This window comes from Apteryx mantelli, chromosome 10, assembly GCF_036417845.1.
Source record: "Apteryx mantelli isolate bAptMan1 chromosome 10, bAptMan1.hap1, whole genome shotgun sequence".
Taxonomy (NCBI): domain Eukaryota; kingdom Metazoa; phylum Chordata; class Aves; order Apterygiformes; family Apterygidae; genus Apteryx; species Apteryx mantelli.
This window is the reverse complement of record NC_089987.1, coordinates 17401395-17427975: the sequence shown is the minus strand read 5'-3', so window position 1 is coordinate 17427975 and position 26581 is coordinate 17401395. Positions and strand designations below refer to the sequence as shown.

Sequence of the window (26581 nt, the reverse complement as noted above, 5' to 3'; positions counted from 1 at the left end):
CAACTAAAACAGCATTTCATTCCAAACTGGAACCAATAAACTTCCAAGTATAATATTTTACATTGATACAGTTTTGTAGCTTTTCTGGTTAGTTTTTATTAGCTACTTGGTATCCAGTAAAACTCTGAACTACTTTCATTTCTGGTTTCATCTTTCCAGGCAAAGGTTTTGAATATTCATTAGAAATCCCAAAAATTAGGGGAATATGTAATATCTGTGTATTTTTTTTTCCCAGTAGTAGCTTAACATACTGTAAAAAAAGTCGGCTTTGTTTTACTAAGGACTAGAGTCCACTTCAGTAACATTCCCTGAGGCAATCTATATTTTGTTGTTCTGTTCTCGAATCATTTGTATCTATTTGCTGTTCTGTTCCAGTCTGCTTTGTTTCTTTAAAAATAGACAATTAGAAAAAGACATCTGTTAACTTGCATTTCTATGTCTCAGCAATTATGCTTCCCTTCAATACCCTCTTCTCCTCTTTTTCCCCTCCAAAAATCCTAACTTAACAGATACCAAATCTGTGTGCTTGATTTTCACAAGAAAGGAATATCTTTAAATGGATATTAGTTTTTTAAAATGTGAATGTGTGAACTGTAAATAATGTAGGAGTAGACTGCTAACAGAACTAATATGCAACGAACAATTTAAAATGTGTTCTATTAAAGCAGAAGTTATTCTCTCCTCAAGGCAGAGAATCTACGGTGCTAAAAGGATGGAGGATGGGATGGTGGTGGCAGGGCACAGGTGTTGGGGGGGGGGGGGGGGAACAGACCAGAAGAAATTCATCATCCTTGGTCCACAGAAATAAACTGAGCAAGAACACGGTATCTTTACATTCTCAAAGGACTAAGGAGGTTTCTCCTGATACAATTCCACTTCTCATTTTCAAAAAAAGTCTGTATATAATCAATGCACTTAACTTAAAGCTTTAAGTTTTAGTAACTTCATTTAGACTTTGTTTATAAAACAAACACACACAAGCACACTTCCTAGAGTGCAAAATGCTTAAATACTTCAATGACAGAACTCCACATGTAGTTTTTGGAACAGTAATCCTTTTGTTCTCAGAGTCAACTTCTTCCTTGTCGTTGCATCCATTGCCAGCAACGGCTGCATTACAACTAACCAAGGAGTGCAGCAAATGCAACAGCAGAAATCTCTGTACTGTTTCTTCAGTTTTCCGGAGAACATTGTTCATTTGTATAAACTCATGGTTGGACTCTGATACATGCACATATAAGCATCACAAAGTAGTCTTCGTGCACAGCCTTGAATTTTCCTGGAATCCAGTGAATGAAGTTCTTCTAGAGACATCTTTAGGTATTCACCAACTTCTGGACATGGGGTAACTTGTGGAATGTTGAAACCATTCTGACCTCCTTTTATACACAAGAGAAAAAAAAAGAAAAAAAGAGAAGCAGATTAGAATAGTATGTACATATATTTATTCTCTTTATATTGTAATTCAAACATGACAGCATCACCAATTCTTGAAAATGCCTTCTAAGAAATCTGCACCTGTCATTCTGCACTACTGCAGGGTAAATTTGTGAAAACTATTGTTCAAAAACTGCAGTTGCCAGAGTTTCTTGTAGTGTCTAAAAAACTCAAACCAGTTAAGTCTGATATTAAACTTAGCCTTTAATTACTTCATGATGTGTTCTAAATGGCACAAGGACTTCAAAGTATAAGAATTAACATGCCAAGCATAATTATTTGCTTTTCTAATGAAACACCATTTCTCTGAAATATCCAATTGTATAAAAAAAACATGGAAAGTATTTGGCCTCTTACTCAGAAGGTTTGCTCTGCAAGTTTGCATATACTACTAGCTGAAAAACAGAAAAATTCACCAGAACAAGAACTTTGTTTTTTTGTGAACACTAAAGTACGACTTTGGGAGAGTGACCTGAACGCACACACTACCTCAAAAAACAAAGTTTTTAATAAAGTGACAACTGGTAACAGTTGATGATTATTATAGGCCATGAGCATCTGTACCTGACTTGCAAGACTAAGACAGAATTTGCTCCTGGCTATTTTCCATATAAAAAAAATGAGCAAATTCAAACAGAAGTATGGATATCCATGATACTGTTCCCCAGCATTTATTTTAGCTTATAGTATCTCACCAGCTGGAGAAAGTTTTTTGTGTCACAAATATTTAAGATCAGAAGGAGATGTATCCATTGAGTATCTCATGTGATCTACATTCTTGAAATCAAATAGTTTAATAGGCTTAAGTCATACATATTTCAAGCACTTCAAAACAAAGCTTGATAGCCTTTTGGGTAGAGGCAGATGACGGAGACCTTAATCCTGTGGCAGTTTCATCTTCAGCAGGAGGCAAGATTCTTCTCCACACCCCAAAGAAATCACACCACAACAGAGGGGCTCAAGAATTCTCCATGCAAACAGCTCTTACTATGAGTGACACTTGCATCTATTACTGTTTTTCTCAGGCACTAGAATTGAACATAGTGTCCTTGTTTCAACAGTGTTTAATGCAATAGTATCTAAGAGAACACTTGATTTACTGACAGTCCTATTATTACAGGATAACAGTTTCCCACTGCTAACTCTAGAGAGGTTTAAAGGAGTGGCATTGATTTTGTTCTTTCCTTCTTTTATTCCAAAGACAACAGAGTCATTTAAGCAAAGCTACAGAAATAATATTTGCATGCTATCTGATAATTGTCTACATCCACTTAAGTGTAGACTAAAAGAAGGTTCCTGCAGCTCTGTATTTAAAATAAAATCTCTGCCAAACTTGCAAGGTATAGAAGAATGCACAAGGAGTACTGCTGGAAAACTTCTGCAGTTACTTCTGTACTTACTGAGGCATCTAATCTAGGTGGAATTCAGACCATGCAAATTAGGGGCTCCTATGAAATGGGTCAGATTAGCATCCCTACCTCAAATACTTAAGTGATGTTAACGTCCCCAAATTAGTTAAAAAATAGGCACTAAAGTTTAAAATAGTAATACAGGTAAAACTTTAAAAATGAATAAGAGAATAAATTAATGATCTACCATCCCGATCTGCCATGCTGTCAAAGAAAAGCCAGGCGGAGTCATCCCTCCCATATTTAACAAAAGCGACATAGTGGCTTGTTTCTATGCAGAGAACAGCGAACAACTCCATCTTCTGGTATGGGATGCAACCATGTCGCCAATCCCAGTCTGGCAGATCTTTAGGAAGTGACAATGGATTGAATTTATGACTCTGTCTCTTGGGATGAAGATGAACCTACAATTGAAGCGATATTTCAGAAGAAAAAAAACAAACACAAGATTATTTGTTTTGGTGGCAGACAAAGCTAAAGAGAATAGTACTGCTGAACTGAAGATTAACGGCATTAGAGAAGGAACTGCAACAACAGTAGCAAACATTTCTTCTCTTTTTTCCCCCACCAGCGTAGTTCAGTACTGCCCAGAAAAGTCAAATCTAAGGTCAGAAGGGAGGTCAGACTTAATGCAGCAATTTTCTGCTTTGCTCAGACTTCAAAACAAGTCACGACTATGATAGCTTCATGCAATTTACCAAACAGCTCTAAACGTTAAATCATTGTATGTCATAAATTTATTGATTCAAACAAGGTAGCATGTGTGTAAAATGGTGATTTAAAGTAAGCCACACGGAACACATTCCAAGCTGCTTGCTATTACTACTTCTCCACTGTACTCAGTGCTAGATACGGCAGTTGCCATGTCTGTAGTAAGAAATTGTTGATGAATGCATTGCAGGGTCAAGTGGAAATTGTGATTTGTCACTGAAGGCTACATTTTACTTGGCAGAGGCAATTATAGTAGCATTGGTGAGAAAGTCTCGCTACAACTCTTATATCTTCCTTTTGATTATTACAGTATACACCATTTAAGTTAAACCCAAGGAGAATAACAAAGACAACTTACTTGGGTGTTGCAGGTTTTGCAGAACTGCTTGATTTTCCCAGCAGAAATATCAGTATCTTCATAACATTCTCTGCACTCATACATAGCAAGCCCTCCACATATACGGCACTGCCTGGGAGCTGCATTTTTAAACAGGGTATTAGTCTCCAGTTTTGGAGGCTTTTTTTGTTTAAGGAGAGGAGTATGGAAAGCAGTGCAAATTACTACTTTAAATGTAGGAAAAAAATCCTAGATTAAAAAAGCTTAAAACTAGATTGCCCAGCAAAGCAGAAATATACCATCATATGACCTAATTTCTCCCCTGTAATAGAACGTGGAATAAAAAAAATGGTTTAAATAATAATGAGTGAAAAAGAAGACAATAAACATTAAGTTGCATCAACTACATGTAACAACTAAAAATAGGCTTTTCAAATCAAATTAATTCTCTCTTATCATACTGGTATAGCTAAGCTTAGTTTTCAAGTCTGTCAGCATCAGCAAGCAAATAAATAGCATAAACTGGTGAAAAGGCCATGACAGTATTCCACGCCATAGCTTAGATGATGATTATTCTAATTAATTTTAATAGTTTTATTAACTCTTATCTCAAATTTAAAACCAGGTATTTTTTCCTTAGGTAATACAATGAAAGAAATAGAACTAGGCATTAATCGGTTTTGTTCAATGGACAATTACAAGTGCTAGAAATTTAGGTCTGCCAATATAAACAAAGATGACATTTATAGTTGAAAACACTATCACTACATGCTGAAAGTTCAATCCCAATTCTCTTCTATTTTTAATAGTATTTTTTTTAAACTAACAACCAAAAAAAGCTTAGAAACATACAATGGAAACTGATGAAGACTAATGAAATTGAGTCAACACTAAATCCCTGTTAACCAACCTTGGTGATAACCCTTGCCTTTAAGTTACTTATCTCTGTTAAAATTGAGCAAAATGATTCATTAAACAGCCCTATGTCTTGAAATAACAAGTTTTATACAGACAAAAATTAAAGAAAAACAATCAAGCAAATTACATTCTATACATTCTTCTGAATTACAGCTTTTAATTGACATGAGGAAGAGAAAGGGAAGTTTACTGGTTAGAATAATTCCTCCTCAGTTTGAGCCTCTCATTTAGCAGCACTACTAGTTGAATATAAAAAAAAACGCAGCAGTACTTACTTTCACTGTGTAAGTCACTTTCAGTAACTCACTTTCATTATACATTACAATGTTATACTTACTATCTTCAAGTAAATCTGTTATATTTAATTCCAGAGAGGGAAAAATTTTGTTGAACATTTTGAAGTCTTTTCCAAACCGAGGCATCTGAATAATCAGGCAAGAAGGTGCCTACATAAAATGCCAGAATATAATGTAATGAGATGGATAGTCATCTAAAGTTAGAGCTTTACAGGTAATGCTATGACCACCTTCATGCTACTTAGACTTTGTGGCCCACTGACTTTAAAATTAATGAGACAGTAAGCAAAACAAATTTAGATCTTTGAAACTGTAACTAAAACAAACCAGGAAACAAGCATCCACATTGTCAAATGCAATAAAGTCCAGTCATGCTTGAGCTAAATTACTTTTGTCTGTTTAGCCAAAGGATACATGTCATTAAGCCAACCTTAAAATATTTTTATAATATAGGCAACTTGTACCACTGACCTAGTACTTCCATTACCAACATGTCTGCATTCTCTCTTCACACCAACTCCCATTTTCATCCCACTGCCAAATGGATAAAAATCTAGGTATCATCACTTCTGGAATTAAGCTGTAAGATGCAAAGCAACAGCTGCCACCAACCTCTGCAAACTTCAAGTTGCTGTTAATGAAAGACCATTCCAGTAACTGCTGAATTGTTGGGACTCCAACTTTCTCATTTTTGTCCATGAAAATTTGATAGAAGTAACAGTCTTGTACTTTCTGACCTGCTGATCTAAAAACAGATTAAAAATTCAGATTCTGAAAATCTACTGTAACAACTGTATTTTATTGGGAGAATAGTATTATCTACCAGAAAATCTACTATACATCCTCTACATAGATCCTCTACACCCTACATACTATCCTCTCTACTTTGAAATATACTGAGCTTTAAAAACAATATCACCAAGAGAAATCCTCAGATGAGGGACAATAAAGCATTTAAGTATGGACTGATTTTAGAAGAGTTTATTTAAAAAACAAGGAAGTATCACAGTATGTTTTAAACACATATGCCTATGCATTTCTGAATTACCAAATCAAAATACTTCCTGAGCATATGCATCAAGAACTCCAACATGCTAAGGCAGCTTTCATTGAAAAGACAAACGAGCTTCAGTAGTAAAACATCAAAAGCAGCAAGAGTAGATCTCCTCAGTGTGTTTACAATATTCCCCAAAAGGAGTTAAAAAAAAAAAAGTCACTGTGTTTAATGAAAAACTTTGTTCTAATCAGAGATATTTACACTGTATCCACCTACAGTGGAGGCCTCACATAGATGGCTAGTGTTGCTAGGCTTACTACATAGTTAACAGAACTCTTTGAAAGGATAATCCAGCCCTAACTGTTAAGAAACCTTCCACACCTACATAAACATCAAGAAGATAGCCTAGTATATTAATCGCCCATATCATCCAAACCACTTTACAATAACTAAACTTCCTCATCATTGAATAAATATTAGTTTTATTTGGACAAGGAGAGGGGCACAATTTTTAAGTTATTATTTTAAATTCTGAAGTTAGATGTTGCAGAACAAAGTCAAAACGAAGTACTGATGCTTTCAGAGAGTATTTCTATTATGTGAACATAAGTCTGAGATACCTGGAAAGAAAGCTTTAGATGAGTAATTCAGCCCATTCTGGAAGGACAAAGCATAGAAGACTGCTCACACTGAAGGAATAGATTTTTCTATCACAGAGAAAAAGCATATAGGAACAACTGGCCTCCAATGCCAAAAGAAAAAGGTTAGGTAGGATCCATTTCATCACAGTGCCAAAGTTTCCTCCTGATTATGTCATATCATTCCTGGGAGCTTACACTGTCATTAAGTTTACTTTAAATGATAACCTCTTCCCATCTCGCCAAGCATTTAAGACAGCGTTGCTTCTTGCAGCTCTCACTCAGGTTGAGAGGATTCTCAAAGTGTGATGCACAAAGCTATTACTATTAATTTTTAGCCTTCTATCCACACAGCTATTACAGACAAAAAAAGCAGACTTCTGAATTACACTCAAAGAGCTATATACACGCACAGTAGAGCGTGCATCAAAATATACACCAACTTAGGTGCTAAAAGCAGAATGGAGGAACAAAAGCCTTGGAGGCCAAGCTTTGCAAAACAAGGATTAAACACATCTAGAAGACAGTGCAGAAAGGAACAAGTGAAATAGGAGGTATCTTTTCTTGCTTTTACTTCACTCCTTTTAACTGTGATTTCTGTCTCAGCAGAACCTGTTAACTACCTAAAACTAGAAGTGTATTCTCACATGAAGACAACAGTACCCCAGCTGTTTTCACCAGGAAAAAAAAAAATCCATTAGCCACAATGGTTTTTCAGCTCATTGCAGTTCACAGAACTGAAGCGATGAAGTAACAACTGCGAGTGTCATGATACGGCAAGTTATTTTCTAAAAAAAATTTCTTATATAGGCTCAATTATATGCTTGAAGTTGTTGGGGTTTTTTGCTTTCATAACATTAACAGTGGCCAAAAATACAGACCTCTGTCTAGGCAGAGATGGGAACAGAGTTCTCAATTCGTGATATGCCTTGATCTCTCACCCCTTCAAGCTTCTTTAAAATTTCCCTGCAGAAATACCACAGAAGACAGCCACAGCAGGCCTAAATTACATCTACATAGTGGACTACGGTACTGTGTAGAGACGCTAGCTAGTTCTGAGTGCTGCTTTTGGTGTCCAAGTTCCCATCTCTCTGTGCAGCACAACAGTTCGTGAACACTTCGCACACACTACACCAACATATAATTAATACAATTCCTATCATGACAAAAGGACCAAAAAACTATTGGGAAATCACTCGCAACATTGCTGCTGTCATTTAATATGTCAGGAACATGGGCAGAGCAGGTGCCAGCAAGCAGAAAGACAGCAGTGAGCAATCCCCACCTCTGTTACAGCTCCGTTACAGGAGTTTAAGGGGTTGAACCTTTTTAGCATCAGAACAAAGGCATATATAAATGCCAGTATCTCTTATTTTCAAGAAAGTAAGGGAAAAAAGCTTGATTAAGGCAAGCCATTCAAATATTTTCTTAAGCCTTGAGGAAATATAAGTTGGGAGTCCATGACTTAAACACTGTTTCAGCAATCTCTGCAGTTTGCCCCAAAATAAATAGCTATAAACTGTAGGCCACAATAAAAAGTGCTCTAGGGCCCTCTTACACTAGGCTTTCTCCAGCATAGCAAACAGGGAAGAACTAAGGCTCTCAGGTGGGCAGCGATCTTCGTCCAGTCCTCATGACCATTTTCATGAGCTTTCACAACAGACGGCTAACAGGGCAAAACCACCAACAGCAAGCAAAATTATCAGGTTTGTTGATATAACTTTACTACATCAAATCTTATTAGCAATGTGAATCACAAGTCTAAGGTGCTTTAAGGGCTATCTCAACATGGAAGGCAGCAGCCCCTCCCTCCCCATCAGCCTCTAATTCACTTATAAGAGTTCAAGAAGAACAAAAAAATTCACCTTATTTTCAACAGGGGCTCAACTCTTAGAATATGGTGAAATAAAATATTCAAAAATTCTTCTGGATCTGGGAAAAAATAAAGTCTTGTTAGCATGTAAAAACAGCCTTCAATACTGATTAAAAATGAGAATTTTTTATTTTAATGACAAGTTTTATGTTAACAGGAAAAATAAACAATTTATCTTTACAGCTTCAGTAGCACTGTAAGGTTATGACAAGCTATGAATGCTTTCATGACACAAACCTCCATTTAGTCTTTTAGTGACAAATAGCCCTAATAAAAGATATAGGCTTAACTGGGTAACAAGGCTTGCCAGTAAAGGTTAAAGAGATGTTCTGTATTTCAGAGGAATCACTTGGCACCACAGAATTTTTCCAGAAGAAAGAGCACTCAAAATAAAACAGTAAAATTGCAGAGGAGACATAAGGAGTAGTGACAGAAGCACTTACAGGAAAATATGCTGTATTACAAAATTCATCTATACTAGAGACTGAGCTCTCTGGTCAAGAATGTAGAAAAACACTAGCTTTCCAGAGGTCTATTCTCCCCCAAAACCAAAAGTTTTCTGGCATATTTCTCTCTCTGTCACTAACTGCAATAAATATTGGTTTCTAGCATTTAGCATTTACAAAGAACCTAGTGTTCTCCCAAGCAAAAAAGAAACAGCTACATAATACAATGATAATTAATCATATGCAGCAGAAGATCAAAAGGTTGGGATTTAGTTACTTATTTCTTAAACTACACAGACATTGTGATGATGAAACGTGGTGGTGGAAAGTTCATTCCTCAGAGAAAGTGACATTCTGAAAGAGGACAAAGTCCCCAACTTTATCAGAGTCTTCATTTCTGAAGAGAAGCCTTAGATCTCCCCTACATACTAGAAGGGAGTTTCTCTTTTCAGAGACAGTGAAAGGCTGTCACTGCAGAAACTGTTAGGCTAGGGTTCCTCACACACCTAAAGTAGTAGAAAAGAGCTTTTTACTACCCAGTGTTCACTCAGGTCTCTGGCAGGGAGATTATTGTTACAAAGAAAAATTTGTATGTTTTGTATTGGAATAATATAGCAAGGTTTCTTCTTTAAGTTCCTTCTTAGTACAATTCTTACAAATCTCAAAGAAAGGAAAACCTCCCAGTTACCTTTTTCTTCTGAAGTGAATCCTGATGCAGCCTCAACTTTTTCAAGTATTTTCCTCAGTTTCATTATTTTTGTAGCACAGACATATCCATATCTAAAATAAATGGTTTAATAAGCTATTAACTAGTTTCTAATGAAGTCAGAAGAGAAGGGGGGAAAAAAATTTTAATCAAATGTTGAAACAGGCTTTCAGATCCTTCTTTAACTGTGAACAGTAGCTATGTATTGACTCCTTGTATTCAACCTGACTCATGGTTTTTCTAAGTGCACCACAAATTAAGTGTAGTGCTCAGTGTTCTTGCAAAAATTTCAAGAGCTTTTTTTAAAACATTAAGTTACCAGAAGGACAACTATTTTCTGATTAGTCAGCTACACAGTTACTCATTTTTGCGTTGTTTTCACACAAACATGCACTGCTTAATTTATCATTTTCAGAATGACACATATTATAATGCAGAAGTCATTAAAAAAGTCAGCATCTGAGAAAGAGATACAGAACTGTATTGCTGACCTGAGAAGCTGAGGCTTTAGCATTCAATCTTTTCCTCTAAAACTTTACAGAAAGGGCAGAGGAAGTTTTAAACATGGCAGAAAGGTAGGAAAAGTAAGACTTTGTCCTCTCAGCCACTTGAGATTTCTGCTACTCAGTGTGTATCCTGTTATCTGTATCACAGAAACTTGGAACACAGCAGGCAACGCACATACATCCTTATGAAAGGTTCAGAAACCAGTATTTATTCCAAGAATCAGAAGAGAAACTTGATAATAAACTGTTCATTGACAGCCTACAATTCCAGAACTACAACTGTTAACTGCAGGTTTAAAAAAAATAAGCTGAAGACAAATAACATAATACATATTTTTGCTGTATTTCCTTTGTTCACTGTGCCAAAAAAATAAAACTCAAGTTTAATAAAAATGTTTTTGCCACTTGCATTCCATATGCAAAAATTAGTGAAAGTTTTCTTTAAATTCTCCTCCAAATCTAACAAACTGCACAACTCCACATAAGATAACCCAAACACTTTTCTTGTCAAGAACACTGAAAGCATGCTCCTTCACAACATTCATATTTACATCACAACTTGTATTTATCAATGCTTTTGTACTCATACCTACAAAGATTTTACAATAGCTTCATGCTGATTCCATCACAAATAACAAACGCTAATAAAAATATTTAAACATTAAAAATGAATAATTACTTCCAATTACATCAATTAAGTTTACCATTAAGAACAAGTAAAAATACTCCAAAAAATTAACAGTCAAGCAGCAGCAGCTAGGGAAATTCAGATTTATGACAAGAATGCATACCCAGCAGAATTTATCATAAAATTTATATTAGACCAGAGACTAGCTTTTTGTCTTTCACTCACATTCTAAGAGGATTCACAATCTCCGTCCGCAACAGCTCCTGAGTCTCACTATAATACTCTACATCATTCTTTTCTTTAGGTCTGAGTAACACTGTGTCTAGAACAGAGCTAAAAGAAAACAGGCTGCAAAGAAAAAAGGAAAGAAAGGTTATTTTGATTCTGGAAGACAGAACCATTCAGATGCCTGAGCAGTGTAAGACAAGCCAACTAAAGCCACAGGAAGAACCAAAGAACTGAACAAGCTCAAAAGGAGATAATTACAGACAGAGGACAACACAGCTGTATGAAATAGCAAAGATTCACTAACTCAGTATCCTTTCTCCAACAGCAGACAAAAGCAAACGTCCAGGCAAGACTAAGAACAAGTATAAGAGATACTTCTCCCCTGGCACTCTCATCCTTCAACCATTTGCAGCTCAGGGACACCCTCAGTCAAAAAGCACATAGATACATAAGGCCAGTACAGTTTGGACACTGGAAAGATTGATTAGCACTTCATGTTAAGCAGCACATACCATGGGACTCATTGAAATTAAAAAAGCATAGTTACGTACCAAAGATTACAATGCTTGACTTCATAAGATGCACAGTAATAAAGACAGTCATTACAACTAAAGATTGTGTGTTCTGCATTTCTAGCATACCTCCCTCTCACCCACACCTTGGGATGCTACTACACAAATAATGAACTTACCAGAATAACGTGGAGTCTAAGTAACAGGAGTTGTAGTGACCCTGGATACCCTTCTTCTTTCCAATCATTGTCTCTAAACCTTCTTTTTCCATTTTTGGAGGAGTGTTTTCTTCTACCACTTCACTTAAGTATCCTCCAAAGGCTGAAATTTTTTTTTCAAAAGACACTTTAAAGCCTCAAACTTTATCCTCTTTAAGATTTTCCTATTAGCGTTTTATGGCTAAGTGTTGTCTTAGTGTAAAGCATTCCCTTCCTGGACTAGGATAGCATTTATTGCAACTGAGACTCACTCTCTTTTAAAAAAAAAAAAAAAAAGGCCTTAAATTCCACTGACAAGGCACATAACAGTACTTTTGAAAGTCTGCAGCACTGAAGTAAGTTTTATCCAGAAGGAATGAAGTTCTCCCATTTTAAGTGCTCTGTTTAGACCACCTTACAAGTACGGAGAAACTTCTTTCTTTGCTGTTGACAAAGCAGCATGACAAGATCCCCAAAATCTAAAACATTTCAAATTGGAAACAATTCAAGTTTTCCATCACTAACCTCCACCACAAATATACACTTTTCTATTTTAATATTTAGAAAAAAGATCATCTGATATTATAGAAAAATAACTGCCTTTGTCTCTGAAATTGCAATCACATAATGCTGGAGTTGCAGTAGCATTTTTGGCAAAATTGCTTTACCCCTTCTAAAGTAAAAGATGCAGAGCATAAGAAACCCTTTAATTTTATGAAATTTAAACATATGAACATTTTCTTGTTTTAAAATATAAATAAGTAATTCAGAGAAGTGTTATGTTCTATACAGACTGATCTACTCATTAATCTCATTTAAGCAATACCTGTACAGATTTCCAAGTGTTCAATATCATTAAGTACATACGGCAGGAAAAATTGAAACTAAAACCCATGTCAGTTCCCACCTGATAAATAAATAAGTAAATAAGAACAAACTCAATACCTAGAGAGTTGCAGCGTTCAATCTGGTTAGAAACTGGCTGCAGTGAGGCAAACCTGGAATCTGGCCTGCAGCTTTTGAGTTTAACAAAAAGAGCTTTCTTTGGAGCACAAGTGAAGTATCGAGTTCCTTTAAATGTTCCATCTGTACAACCTGCACATTCATCTTCCTGAAAATGAAAGTGAGAATTCGTTATTTTTCTTCTTTCTAGAACTCTATAATGAGATGTTTTATAAAGTAGCTACCCATAAGTCATCCCTCAGTTATTCTGAAGTTTGATATACAGTGTTCCTGCAATTTACTATACAAGGCTTCAGCTGAGGTGTTCTTTAATTTGATTTATGAGAACATTGAGACACTTCACATGTATTTTTTCCTCCATACAAAATAAAGAACACTTAAATTTTTGCATAAGAGGAAACTTGTAGGGGGTGGAAGAGGAGAGTGAGAATTAAACCTAGTCAATTTGAAGAATCTAACTAAGTTCGCCAGTTTCTCCAGATTCCCTCTATAGTTAGAGAGGGCATGCACAACCAGACGTCTTTTAGGGCTAAATTAAAATCATTACGCTTTGGGCAGAGTGAATATTGCCAGCATAATTTAGTCTGCACAGAAACACTGCCTGCTTCAAAACACACAAAGCGTACACCAAGGAAAGACAACGCAACTTAAGTCTGAAAAATAAATTATTTAAGTATCTGTGATAGCAGCATTTAAGGTATATTATCTGCTTAATAACAATTATGAGATTTTAAAACAGAAATGCAATACAGGTAAGTTCAAGGCCCAAATGTAACATATACCATCCATAAATACCATCTCAGAATGCCTGTGTCAAACTATAGCTTGAGCTTCATCTTAAAAAAACAAAACAAAAAAACACCACACACACACACGAGTATCAGGATTCTTTGTATCAACTGAAATCCCAGTCATATCTCATTATTTTGCTAAAGATGTTTGTTCTTTTACGTACAATCCTACATAGCTTCATCTGAAATTTTACTGAAAGTTACCCCAAAATAAAAAGAACTCTATATCCCTAATTGCATACAAAGAAAATTAATATAATTGATAGCCAGTCACAACTAGGGAAGGAGTCACCATAAAGTAAATTTCAGTACATAATAGCAATTCATATTTGTAGCAACTGCGAACTTACAAGCTGCCTGTAAAAACACAAAAACACATGTCTGTCAGTACCAAGACTACTACCAACGATTACTGAGATCACTGTCACCACGCTGATAGTCTGTATGGTGCGATGTTCAATCACTTTCTGACACAAACCCATCTTAGAATAAGGCCTGATGCAGCCACAAAATTTAAAGCTCATTTAAAGTTTTACCTAGGTTATAAGCAGATCATAGGACAACCTTTTTAGAAAAACTCCCCCAGACTTTTGCAGGGTATACAGACCCAATTCTCAGCTATAAAACTAATGATACAGGTAATTAATAAAACTATGATTTTCCAGATTATATTTACCAATTCCAGTCCAGCTAATACTTCGTTTACGCCAGGGGGCTGGCCAATCCAGCGGATTACTCCATAGAAAGGAGGATTTTCTTTAACCTCAGCCAGGGAACCTGCTTCAAGACCATGCGAGTTACTGATAGGACCTGCTGTTGATGGACTCTCCTGGTTAGCTGTAGTATTTACATCACCAATGACTGACTGAACAGATAAAGAGAGAGGACTGTGCCCAATAGTACCATTAGTACTCGAGGTTTTTGTCAAGCTAAAAGGGAGGGAGTGAAATCTGTTTTCTGTAGACACAGAGTTTGTTAACGGTGGCTGCAGAGGTGGTGAGGAATGCCCAAATCCCGGAGAAGAATCAGTGAGTGATTTTGCAGGGTCTTCAGCAACTGTTAAGAAACAAACAAGATGTTAACTAAATTTTTTTTCCCCTCTAGCAAAGAGGATACTCAGCTGTCAAACAGTAAATGTATCTGCAACTACAAGCTAGATCAAATGTAATGGGTGTCCTGGCTAGGACCTAGTAACAGTGGGGAACATAAATGAAGATGCTTGCACAGGGCAACACTGGAGACACAGACCACCTGGCTGAGGCAACACCACTGTAGCCCCGTCACTTTCACTACAACTGATGGAAGCAAACAGAACAGAGAAAGGAGCACAGCTGGACGTGGCCAGCATGCTGGGAGACCCACTAGGCATGAGATTTCCCCCAAGAAGTATCTTCTGTTCCCTCCAGTGGAACAGGGAAACTCTGACCCACCCACCTTCGAGACAGTTCCTGTTTTTAAGCTCAGTCAAAATCACAGATCTAAGTGAAGATGCGAGCACCTCCTGCTGAACAGTTATCCTGAGGAAGCATAATTCTACTAGCTGTTGCTTGGGAAACCAAGAAGCAAAGAGAATGGTTTTTCTAATGCAAGTTGAGATGCTAGCCAGAAACTATGGGAAGGTTTAGATCAAAAACAGATTTTTCTTTTTTCTTTAACCCCATGCCAGAATTTGTGTTTGAACACAAGCTAATAACCCCCAAAGATTATTACTGTAATGGGCAAAACTAGTGAAAAGTCAGTTGTCAGTGTGATTTGAGAAAGGACTTGGCTCACAGCTTGTATAGAGATGAGTAATTGCTTGCAGACTTGAGATGAAATTGGAAGAGTGCTTATTCCCCTGGCTGTATCACAGGATACTTTGGTTCTAGCACAAGGAATCTGTCAGTACCCATAGAGAATAAAGGATTTAAATAAGTCATGACTAATATAGTGCTTGATAAATGAGATCACAATTAGATGTACTAGCACAAACGTTTTTATCTTCTCATCTCTCTAGATGGTCTATAATAAACAACTGGTATTTACGGAGCAAGTAGCCTCTACTTCATTACCTTCTCTCCCCATACTGCTTTATAAATTGAAGTTAGTATCTAAAAATTAAAAAAAAAACCCTCTTCACTTTCACATTCCTTTCTAGAAAGGATACTTTCCTTGTTCATTTTAAATATTATTATAATAAACTAATTTTTAACTGAGTTCCAAGCTTAACATTTTTTTAGGCAACCAGACCAATTTTAACCCATTTTCTTTTATGGCTCCTGGAATTCAGGGGCTACTACCACTATGTTTCCATAGTAAATTAATACTATTACAATTTAGTATTTGCTCCCCTCAGTCACAGAGCCAACTAGCCACACTTTGGAAAAGTTAACCAGCAGAAAGAAACACTGCATTGGATCTGGAAGCAAATCAAGGTTTACTGATGCTTTGGGTACATGTACCTGTGCTTCCACATAAGAATTCAGTTATTCAAAGTTATTTTACAGAAATAACTTTAAAAAAAGCAATTGAAAAACCCAATGTATACATGTATGATTAGTCTCATTTTTCTTCCCTCCAGACTGATTAGCTGGCATGGCAGAATATTAAAATTCCCTTAGATCTGTAACATTAACTACAAGACAGTCAAAATAAAAATCTCACTATACACTTGGAAGGAAGACTTATATTCCTTGTAGCTAAGTAGTGTGCTTTAGCTTTTATTTTGCTTGCAAGACATATGCATCCCACAGAGCTACGTATATGTTTCCAAGAATGTAGTCTACTACATGCAGGATAAAACCAACAGGTCTGTCAATTAAGACAGAGTATGTTTTCATGGGGTTCCATGATACAGTATGCCTTCTGCTAAGAAGCTACATTCCAACTGTTTTTAATTTAAACTATTTGTTTTATTTAAAGAACATAAATACTGACTAACAATTTTTGAAATAAAGCGCATGCCTACATAAAAGACTATCATCTCTTATTACCTTCATCAATGTACCATGGAGGTTTTGTTTTCATCTGAGGTTGAGAATCAACTGATGAACCATTTAATGTGTAGAAGACTTCAGATCTGTTTCTATTCCCAGGTTCAGAGGTAGATCCTAGAAAACAAAGCATGTTTTACTGAAGATATACATCTCCATTTATAAAAGGCTAGTGAGAGTCATATTTCATAAAATAAATTTGTTAATGCACTTTGAATCAGACAGAACTGCCTTTCCACAAGACAGCAAGCTTTACATCAAAGCTAACATTTAGTTCTAAGCTTGCAACAAGGTAGCAGTTTATCCTAAAACTAATTAATTCTCCAAGCTGATATTTCAGGCCAGAAATCTGAAAAACAAGGCAGAAAATACCCTTTGAGTGTTAAATTCTTCTTTATTAGTATAAATTATGGACATAAAGCAGTTTGAAATACAGTTGACAGTAAACAACTTTTTAACTTTGTTTTTAAGACAAAACGTTTCAGAGTAATCAAACTACAGACCCAAATCCACACAGCTATGTGTGCCAAGGTGTAACCACAGTTACTTCAGCAAAGACCACCTCTGTCAACAATCAATGCCAGAATGAAACAAAGGTTTACAGAATATTACTGTCATTAGTATTCTATAACCCAAAATAGCCACTAGTAAAAGGAGAACACACCAAACTTTGATTTTTTTTTTTTTAAATATTATTTCCCTTCTGGTTCCGCCCCGTCTCTCCCCCCCTTTGGAGCATTTTGATCAGAGCTAGCCAAAAACAGGGTCGCCAGAAGTTTCTATTTTGGGAAATTCAATTTTGGTTTTGAATCAGAGCAAGATTAACAATTTCATTATTAAGTACATCTGCTCCAGGGCTAAAAACTTGGAAGTTTCTAGTGCTGCAGAGAGAAGACCAGCACCCCACACTTTCAGAGATGCAGAATGCAGCCCTGAACTGGATATACTAGACAACCAGGTATTATGTCCTTGAATTTTCACTAAGCTTCAAACTGGTTTTCATGAACATGAAGATATTTTGAGTAGTCTTGACTTCTGCTTGTACTTTAACAGAATGTGAAAACTGCCCACCAGGTTCGTAATGAAAAAAGGAAGTGCCTGCTAATATTCTGTGCTTGCACTACCTCACAGAGAAATTTAACTTGATATGTTACAGAAGGAATAAAGTGATAGAAAATACAAGGCCACATTTTTCTTCAAACAACAGAAATCTGTGATCTGACATGTCTAAAGAAAATTACTTCTCATACGTACCTGTAGCTTTTGGCTTACTATGATTGAACAAGCTTTTATCACCACCACCTCTTGAGGTATAGGCAAGCTTGGGAGGTCTCCTGTCCTGTGACACAGTTTCTACAATGTGATATATGAATAACGTATTAGGTTTTTTTTTCTCTGCTTTACTATATCAGAGAAATTTTACTTGAAATTTAACTGAATCTGGTGTGGCAAGTTTCAAAACTGGGTGGGGCAAAACCCTACCTGGTACGTAACCAACATTTTCTGTCTCTAAGTAGGAAATGCTTCTATCACATCAGCAACTACTTTACTTTGAAGTCTACCTATATTTCTTGAAATGAACAAACTAAATAGACTATAGGTTTTTCGATGTATGTTCATGCTTCCAATCCTGGAAACAAAAGCATGAAGTTCTGAAAATTTTTTTCCAACCAACACAATTACAGCAAATGCTCTTTTCCCCAATACTGGAGGAGCCCCATGAATTCTCCAGAGAAAAGAGAACCCAAAAATATGCATCTCAACTAAAACAAACTGAGAGAGACACAAAATGGCAATTACGGAAGCACTGAGCATATGTAACATTTCACACCGCATCCTTCTCAGTCTGAATGCATTCAGAAAGAAAAGTTGGCCAGACTGAAGAGAGACAGGGCAATGATTCCAGATTACACACGCTACGAAGCTGCACTCAGCATTAGCCCGTGATTCCAGATAGAGCCCAAACAAAAATGTTTACATGAATTCTTTTTTCTTCAAAAAAAAAAAAAAAAAAAAAAAAATCGCAGAATTACATATTTTATAGCCACCTAAGGACTTTGTTTGGGCCAAATAACCTAAACAGACCTTTATAGCCATGCCCTTCTTGAAGCACTATCGTGTAACAGAGAAAGAAGAACTGCGGTGGTTACGAGTTAACGCAACTCAGTGAATATTTCTGACTAGAGAATTTGTGCACAGTCTTGCTACAGATTTCTCAGAAACGGTTTTCAAGTGTTCACTCTTTCAAATGCGTAGTATCACTAAGCTGCATAGAATGCATAAATAATATTATCAAAATGTTTACATCTCAGCCACAGAAAGGACAGGTTTCCAATCCAAGATATGTAAATTCCTTGAATAAATGGAACAACATTCAAGAGTAAGATTCCTGCTAGACACTCACATATTCAGGCACACTGGTATTCTGAATACTATATGATATGCCATTAATACCGTTCTATATTAAATCCTTTCCCCTAGTATGACTGTGACCAAGAGAAAGAGGAAACTGAGGAGAAATATCAAAAACACAGAAGGTGAAACTAATTCAAGGTATTTAAGGTATTATAATCCCACAATATTCTTTTAGTCATGTAACTATGCCTAGGTTGAGATGTTCATTATCAAAGCATGCTTTCTGATCAAGAAAGCAGAGAATACCTGGTATAACATCATTAATATGCAAAAGGAGTGTACTTTCAACACTCGCAAAACTGCACAGCTGTATTCCATTATATCTTCCATCCCAGTTTCCAATAGGATTATCCTAAAAATAAATAAAAGAAATCTTACATGCTTCCCAAGAAAAGATTTGCCTCTTACAGAATGCACATATACAACTTCAGGAACATGTTTGACTATTTATGGTAAGAAATAGGAAATGAAAGGTTTAACAGTGACTACTTTTTCCTGTAACAAACTTTGTATTTAGAACAGTCAAACATTACAGTCCTTTAAAAAATGCAAAAATATAAACTTTTTTTTAAAAAAATCCTACTTTAACAAGCATTCCTCTAATAAAATACATCATTTATATGCAAGTTTGAACAGTTCCAGTGTGTTATCTAACTACTACTACAAACAAGAAAATGAAAGCATCTAATCTACAAAAAAGCAAAAAACAAAAAAACAAAAATAACAACCTACACACCTTCAACTACCAAGAATTTGGAAGCAGTTCATTTCAAAAATTCCCAGGATGCTAGAAATTATTTTAAATAACATGTAAATTTCACATTTTCTAGAAAGATCAGATATCATTCTTAAAAACTCAGTATCTTTACAATAGAACGAAGTCATATGAACCAAACAGTTACATGAGGAAAAAAGCTAAAAGCAAATATAAACAAAGAAAAAGGATTCCAGCATTCCAGCCTTAAAAAAAAAATAAAGTAAGATAAAGCCAGTCTCACAAGACAAACATTCAACTCTATTAGTTGAAGACTGATATCTAACATCGCAAGTAGCTCAGTGGAGGCTCCTCAGAGTAACCAGAGTATTTTTCCTAAGCTTGTTCAGCATCAAATAGGATACTATTTGCCTGAGGTCAAAAACAATTACCATGGAGCATTTTTGAACACAAGCGTTTATTTCCCATTTTTATGTCAGCCTCCACTGAAGTAGCTTGTGAATAATGTCTCTTCTTCTATATTGCATGTAATTTACTAGCTAACACACATGCAAAAAATTATTAAAGTCAGATTATTTTCTTACCATGTCCACTCCAACAACGTATCCTAAACTTTCGTTTCCTGGTAAGACATCACAGAATATAACTGTCCCATACTCTATACTCTCTCCTATCTTCAGAGAAACCCTGGAGTTGATCTCCAGAGGAGGAAGTTCTACCTGCATTGTGTCAACTGGAGCTGCATAATCACTTTCCAGTTCATTGTCATCATCTTCCACCAGCTCCAGTTTGTCCAAAGCAACAAAAACCCCACAATCCTCATCACATCTGAAAAGCTGCTTGCCTTGGTACTGTCCATCAGTAAAGCCTTGGCCACGACCTTCTTCCTAAGTGTCAGAGGGAGAAGAAAAAAAACCCAAATGGTGTATTTTGTGCAAAAGCAGGCTGGTATAAAAAACAGTAGTATAATCCTTTGTTTTGGAGAAATCACAGTAAGAATTTGCCTGACAAACTATCATCAGAGAATAAGTCAGAATTTGTGGCAAAAATACAGACTGTCCATCTTGGGTGAACAAATGGTAAGATACCATTAGATCAGAGAGCAACTATAGGCAGAAGGCTTTGCCCATCCCCACTTGGAGAAGCATGCTTTCTTTAGCTGCAAGTCTTGCTTCCATCATCTAATTATTACCAGATCAAGGCAAAACTACTTCGTACTAGACATGACTCCTAAGCGTGCAAAAATCCCACTGAGATGCCAAATAAAGGAAAGAGATTTTCAGAAGTGCTCAGGCCTGATAGTCCCTAAGGTTCTTAGTGGGAACTGCTGAAAATTTGCAAAAAGTTTAAAGAGGACTTTGAAAAATATACTCCTAATGCAAGAGTGACTAGAACACTGGCTAGAAGCCTGTATGCTAGAACAGACCAGACAATAACCTTCACAGAAACACCTCACTGGGAGCACACAACAGCTCCATTCTCTAATCTTAACTAGTTGTCATCTGACCTCCAGGGCACTACAAAAAGCAGCAACCCTAAAATCTAAACCTACATTTACAGATCGTATCCTGTACATGCATTGTTGCCACATGTGGGGAGAACCAAAATACTCAACCCCTTCGCATAAGAGATCTGAGAGTCAGTACTTGTCATGCTCAAAGGGATTTAGTAAAAGAGAATATCTGTGAAAAGAATAAAGATTACACAGTTTTAAGGTGTGTCAATGCTTCTATAACTTATTATTACTATCTATCTAAATAAAACTCTTTTAGTTTATCTTATAAAATATATATCATATTCCCCACGAGCAAGAAACTTACCAGCAGCTCTACTCCAAAGTATATCCCTGTTAGGGACCTTTCTTGCAACAAGGGTCCTCTGAAGCGAACAACTCCAGGAAATTTATCATCTCCTGATCTCAGCTGTACTCTAACAGTTGAGCCAATATCTATTTGGACACCTTTAGTTAACCTGGTTTTGCTTTTAAACAGGCTGTATCTTTCCTCACAGTTAGTAATGGCCAAAAGCAACTCAGCTAATTTTTCATTTATTTCTATAACATCCTTCTCATCCACAAACAGGATTGCATGAGGTTGTTCCAGAATCTTTAATCCAATCTGTAATTTCTTGCCTTTACAAGGAATATTTCTGGAGTGCCCCACAGAAGAACGGTCTTGAAAAAACTGCCCTATGCTACCTTTTGGCACTTTCAAGAGCTTTTGAGTCTGCTTGTCTATGACACTGCATTCTTGGAGAAGCAAGTAAAAGATCCGCTCTTCCCAATAGGATGAACTTGCTTTTTCTTGACTCCATAAGCCCGAATTCATTGTGATTAAAAATTCCAAAAAGAAGGAGGCAGAAAAAAAAAAAAAAAAAAGCAGCTGTTGATCTATTTGCACTGAATTTTAAAAAATTCTACTGGAGGGTCCAATCTTTGTTTAATGATTCAGTATTCATTTTGAAAAGAACCAAATCCAGAGCAGAAAGCCTAGGATAAACAAAAATAAAGTTAATATTAAGTTGGGGGAACTACAGTTAGACCTAAGCAGAACAACAGAAAATCACTTAAACCTATGACCAGCACCACTCATATACAATAAAAATACTTCAGTGAGATTTGAGACAGCGAATACAGTGTCATAACAGCCAAAGTTCTGTGGATCATGCACTCACCCACTCCTACTTATTATTGCTGTATTTTTTTTTAATTTTCCATTTCTAGTTCCTTGAAGCAAGGGGCTATGGAAAAAACTGTAATGAACTGTAATGAAATAGAGCAACCATATATAAGTGAAAAGGAAAGAAAACTTAATTTCAGAGGAACAGAAAAAACATTCCCCTTGAGTTTACAAACAGTATTTTATGGAAGCTTCCCACTCTGAAGATCTTTTCCCATCTTTAATGACTATCCATTTCTGCCAAAGTGTACTGCATCTCTCATCCTAGGCATAACATTTTAGTGTACTAAAGTAGAAAACTGTGTCAATGTAATAGAGGATCAGAAAATGCAAAGTTAGGAATTTGAAATAGTCTTTTCTTCAAATAACAGAAATAGGTTATTCCAGTTAGCAATAAACAAAGTATGAAAAAAAAAAAAGCATCTGCACTGCAACATCCAATTCTGAAAACAAGTCTGGAAGCTTTCCTTTTTACTATTTTAGAATGACAATTCACTTCAACAAAGTAGGAAATATATCAACTTCAGTTATATAAATACTCTGGAAGAAATTATCTTAGTAAACTATCATCCTAAGAATTACAGGTCACAATCAATAAGCTAAACAAGAAGAAGTTGAAAATATTTCATTGCAGATGGTAGTAGCACATAGTATGCAAGAGGGGAAAAAAAATACCTTCCAGTTTATAGCATACTGGATATATGAAGAAAAATCTGCAGTACTTTAACAGGGTTTGTTCATTTTTCCTTAGAGAAGTTGGGAAAGGGTACCACACAAACTAAGAATATATTCTCAGCTAAGTTGTCCTGTTATTAATTTGTATTCAGTTAAAGAAAGAGAATTTCAGTGATTATTGATAGTTTTACCCTCAGTACATAAAAAGCAAATACTGTCTTTCTGCCTCTTCTTGTCAACCTCTTCCCCCAAATCTTTTCTCTGACAGCATTCAGTCAAATACTGCAAATCTTTTGCTAGTCTTCCTACTCAGTTTGCTCCAACCTTCAGAAGCTATCGGGAAGTAAAGGAAGTCAGTTGTATTGTAATTATTTTCATCTCCTGTTTAAAAGAGTATTTAACAAAACTGTTTCCCCAAAGAAAAGTAGTAACAGCTTCAGAGGATTTAGAGTTTAAGAAAAGTTAAATTCTTCAACCACTAGGAATTCAAATATTTCTATGCTGAAATGCTAAGCCTCCTACTGACACTCTTGTACAATGTAACCATTCAAATCCTGAATATGCATGCGTTTCATCTTCACAGATGTTACACATGGGTGTCAGCATCATCACACTAATGTCACAACAACTTGTAGAATCAATGTGTTTTAAAGTGTTTGCATTTTCAAAATAATTCACATCTGAGGCACAGCATCTGGATAGTTTCAGATCTCCTTAAAAGTCTGGTAAACAGACTGTCACACTGTTTTCAAGTTTAAAAATATTTATTTTCTTCATTTTTATTTTAGAGACACAATCATCAAGAAAGATAAAGTCCATACAACAGACTGTCCAGCGTCAGTATCAGATTGAAATAATATTTTATACTGAAGTTGAGAAGAACACAACAGATTTACTTTTTCCCTCTAAAGGAAACATGTTTTAAGTGGCCATAAGCTTTCATAAGTCTACTCAGATATTAAGAATCAAGTTTTATCCATATTTCCCCCCCTTGCTTTTTCCAGACACCAGTGGGCTGGGGCAGGGGGTAAGATACTGTCCTGTTCTTCGCAGTTGCCTTTTGCCCTCACCTTTCAAAGGCACTGAACTTTCCTTTTTTCAAGCCATTCCACAAAGTTAATCAACTCCCAACACACTGCAAACTTAAATACCTCTGACATTACAGGGGTCACAGCCTTACCCATTTCACTTGTGGAAACAATTCATTTACATCTGAGAAAGTATGTATGGAAGCAAGATATTAATAGGGAAGTCTGTTCAAGAGCTTAAACAAAAAAAAAAAGATGAAAGCAAGTGAAGCTTTCTTTGCAGCTATTAAAAAAAGTTATAGTCTGCTTGCTGGTCCACTGCTGCAATGTTACATAATCTTAATGTGCTAAGTAGTAAATAAATTCAGTGGGAAATTGTTAACAGCTGCAATTAGATTATATAATAACAACTTTATAATGTCTGTGGTCAGCTTTTCAAAATTCTAGTCATCCACAGCGATGTTAAGTCACTAAATGCAGTACCAAAAGTTTTTCTATTACAACAGCAAGGTTCACTACTGCTATATAAAAAGCCTTCCCTTATGAACTTATTTACCACCAACTTCCACCCCCAAAGACAAGTATGTAAGTTACTTTACAAAGATCTAACTAAAAACTTAATTAATCTCTTTTTTTAACCATACAAGAAATAAATTAGTATCTTAACAGTAAAAAACTTTGCTGAAAAGGATGCTAACTTCTATCAATATATCAGAAGTATATACACACAAGAAGTTTCATTGATTTAATTTTTTTTTTTTTTTTACATTTTTTTAAATGGAATTGGTTATACTGCAAGTAAAGTACATTCAGATCCATGAATAAACAGTACACATTTGTCAGATAAAGACCAGAAAACACTATCAAGCCTCAGTACAAATTAATTTGGGAACTAGACTAATTCTGGTTAGCAACAAGTTATCATTACACTGCACAACATAACAGTGACTATAAAGCCTCCTGCGTACCAGAGAGCACACGACCATCATCACAGACCTGCAAGTATTAGTCTGTTCACTTAAGTTCTTCTCTTCTACCTACTACCTGAAATATTTTTATGCCCAAAGGATTTTGGGAAACAACAGCAAAACACTTAGAACTACAACTGCAACACTGGATATTTTGAAAAGTGTCAGAGGCAGGCCACGATAAGCTACCTGATTTAAAAGCTTCCCCAGCTTCCTTTTTTGCCCTGCTCAAGTCACTGTCATTGCTACCAAGGGTCATCTCACCACAAAGAGGTTTGTTCTGAACACGAGAACTTGGTTTCTACGCTGCAATAGCCTTGTATGAACCAAAGAGATGTTTGAACTGGCTATCAGGTTTCAACATGAACATGCAATTCTGTAGCCTTGATTCAGAGTATAAAACAAAGAGGCTAGAATAACCTGTTCAAATTCTTTATTAACTTTTCACTTCAAATACCAAGTTTTATACAACTGAAGAGCAAAGCAATATTCCTGAACAGTCCAAAAAAACATTTTCAAGGGGACAAAGGTAAACTAGCAGCAAGCAAATAGAGTTGCAGCTTAAGGTATACAGAATTACATGACTGCAATACAGGTCAGGAGTGGACAAAAACAAAAATTCTTTAAGTACAGGTTAAAATACTACCTGATATAAATGTGTGTGTATTGGTATCACAATTTGAAAAAGAAAAATGCAGTTAAAAAGTCTACCAATAGCAATTAATTTTGAATTTTGCAAGGCTTTATCATTCTGATAAAAATACTCTATTTTAGAGAAAAAATAAAAATAATTATAAACTGCCAAAAGATTACTCTGGCATTACTAGATTTTGTCAAGTATATGCAATCAGCACTTGTTCTGCCAACAACCCTTTTGTCAACACTACACCAAGTCCTCTGAATGAAACAAACTGCACGTATCCATATTGTGAAATGAAAACCAGACTGTATTTAGCTTTGCTCAGTAACGAACAGCAGCGTTTAATGAAAAGTGATGTATCTCCTCGTTGCCTGACAAGGCAAAATGCGACACACAATTTACCTGCAAATCACAGTGGTCAAGATAAAGCTAAGTTTTTGGAAACACTGTTTTGTTTTCCCCCTCCCAATTTTCAGAATTTCCCGTGCTTCTCTAAATGTTTCTGAGCAGGAAAGCAAAACTCCAAGTCACTTTTTAAGCAAGAACAGCGGGAGTTAACACGGCACCGCAGGGAATTCACGGCAGGGCCCGAGCTGGCGCTGGCGCCGCCGCCCCCCCGGCCCGGCCCGGCCCGGCCGAGCCTCGTCGTGGCCCGCATGCTCCCGCCGCCCGGCACGGCGCGGCACAGCACGGCGCGGCCCGGCCCGGGCCGGCTCCCGGGGGGGCCTCTCCCGCCGCTGCGGGCCCCGGGCGGCCGCCTCGCTCCTGCCTGGCGCCGCCGAGCAAGGCGCTGGGGCAGCGGCGGCGCCGCGGCCCCTCACTCACCTCCGCATCGCCGGCCCGGCTCCCGGCGCCGCGCGGCTCGCCCCTCCCGCGGGACTTCCCCAGCCCGGCCCG

At 36.6% G+C, this 26581-nt stretch overlaps 1 protein-coding gene across 3 annotated transcripts; it reads right to left on the bottom strand.

Moving 5' to 3' along the window:
• Positions 1 to 882: 882 nt before the first annotated feature.
• CYLD (CYLD lysine 63 deubiquitinase) lies at positions 883 to 26581 on the bottom strand. 3 transcript variants are annotated; one of them, XM_067302576.1, is made up of 17 exons: positions 26510 to 26581; positions 21516 to 22183; positions 20280 to 20582; positions 19227 to 19332; positions 17820 to 17918; positions 16566 to 16682; positions 14270 to 14649; positions 12785 to 12950; positions 11822 to 11963; positions 11128 to 11250; positions 9751 to 9842; positions 8609 to 8675; positions 5721 to 5853; positions 5150 to 5258; positions 3916 to 4034; positions 3034 to 3250; positions 883 to 1379 (listed from the first exon to the last, which is right to left on the bottom strand). In XM_067302576.1, the coding sequence occupies exons 2-17, from the start codon at positions 22020 to 22022 to the stop codon at positions 1195 to 1197; spliced, it is 2865 nt and encodes a 954-aa protein (XP_067158677.1). In that variant the 5' UTR covers positions 22023 to 22183; positions 26510 to 26581; the 3' UTR covers positions 883 to 1194. The 3 variants fall into 3 exon arrangements, with proteins under 3 accessions (XP_067158677.1, XP_067158678.1, XP_067158679.1); XM_067302577.1 differs by having other exon boundaries at positions 20415 to 20582; XM_067302578.1 differs by lacking the exon at positions 21516 to 22183 and having other exon boundaries at positions 26510 to 26560.

Coding starts and splice junctions, on each gene's coding strand:
- CYLD (XM_067302576.1), bottom strand. CDS start 22,022: ATGAATTCGGGCTTATGGAGTCAAGAAAAAGCAAGTTCATCCTATTGG. Junction 20,583..21,515: donor ACTTTGGAGTAGAGCTGCTG/GTAAGTTTCTTG, acceptor TCTGACACTTAG/GAAGAAGGTCGTGGCCAAGG. Junction 12,951..14,269: donor TATTAGCTGGACTGGAATTG/GTAAATATAATC, acceptor TTTCATTTTCAG/GAAGATGAATGTGCAGGTTG.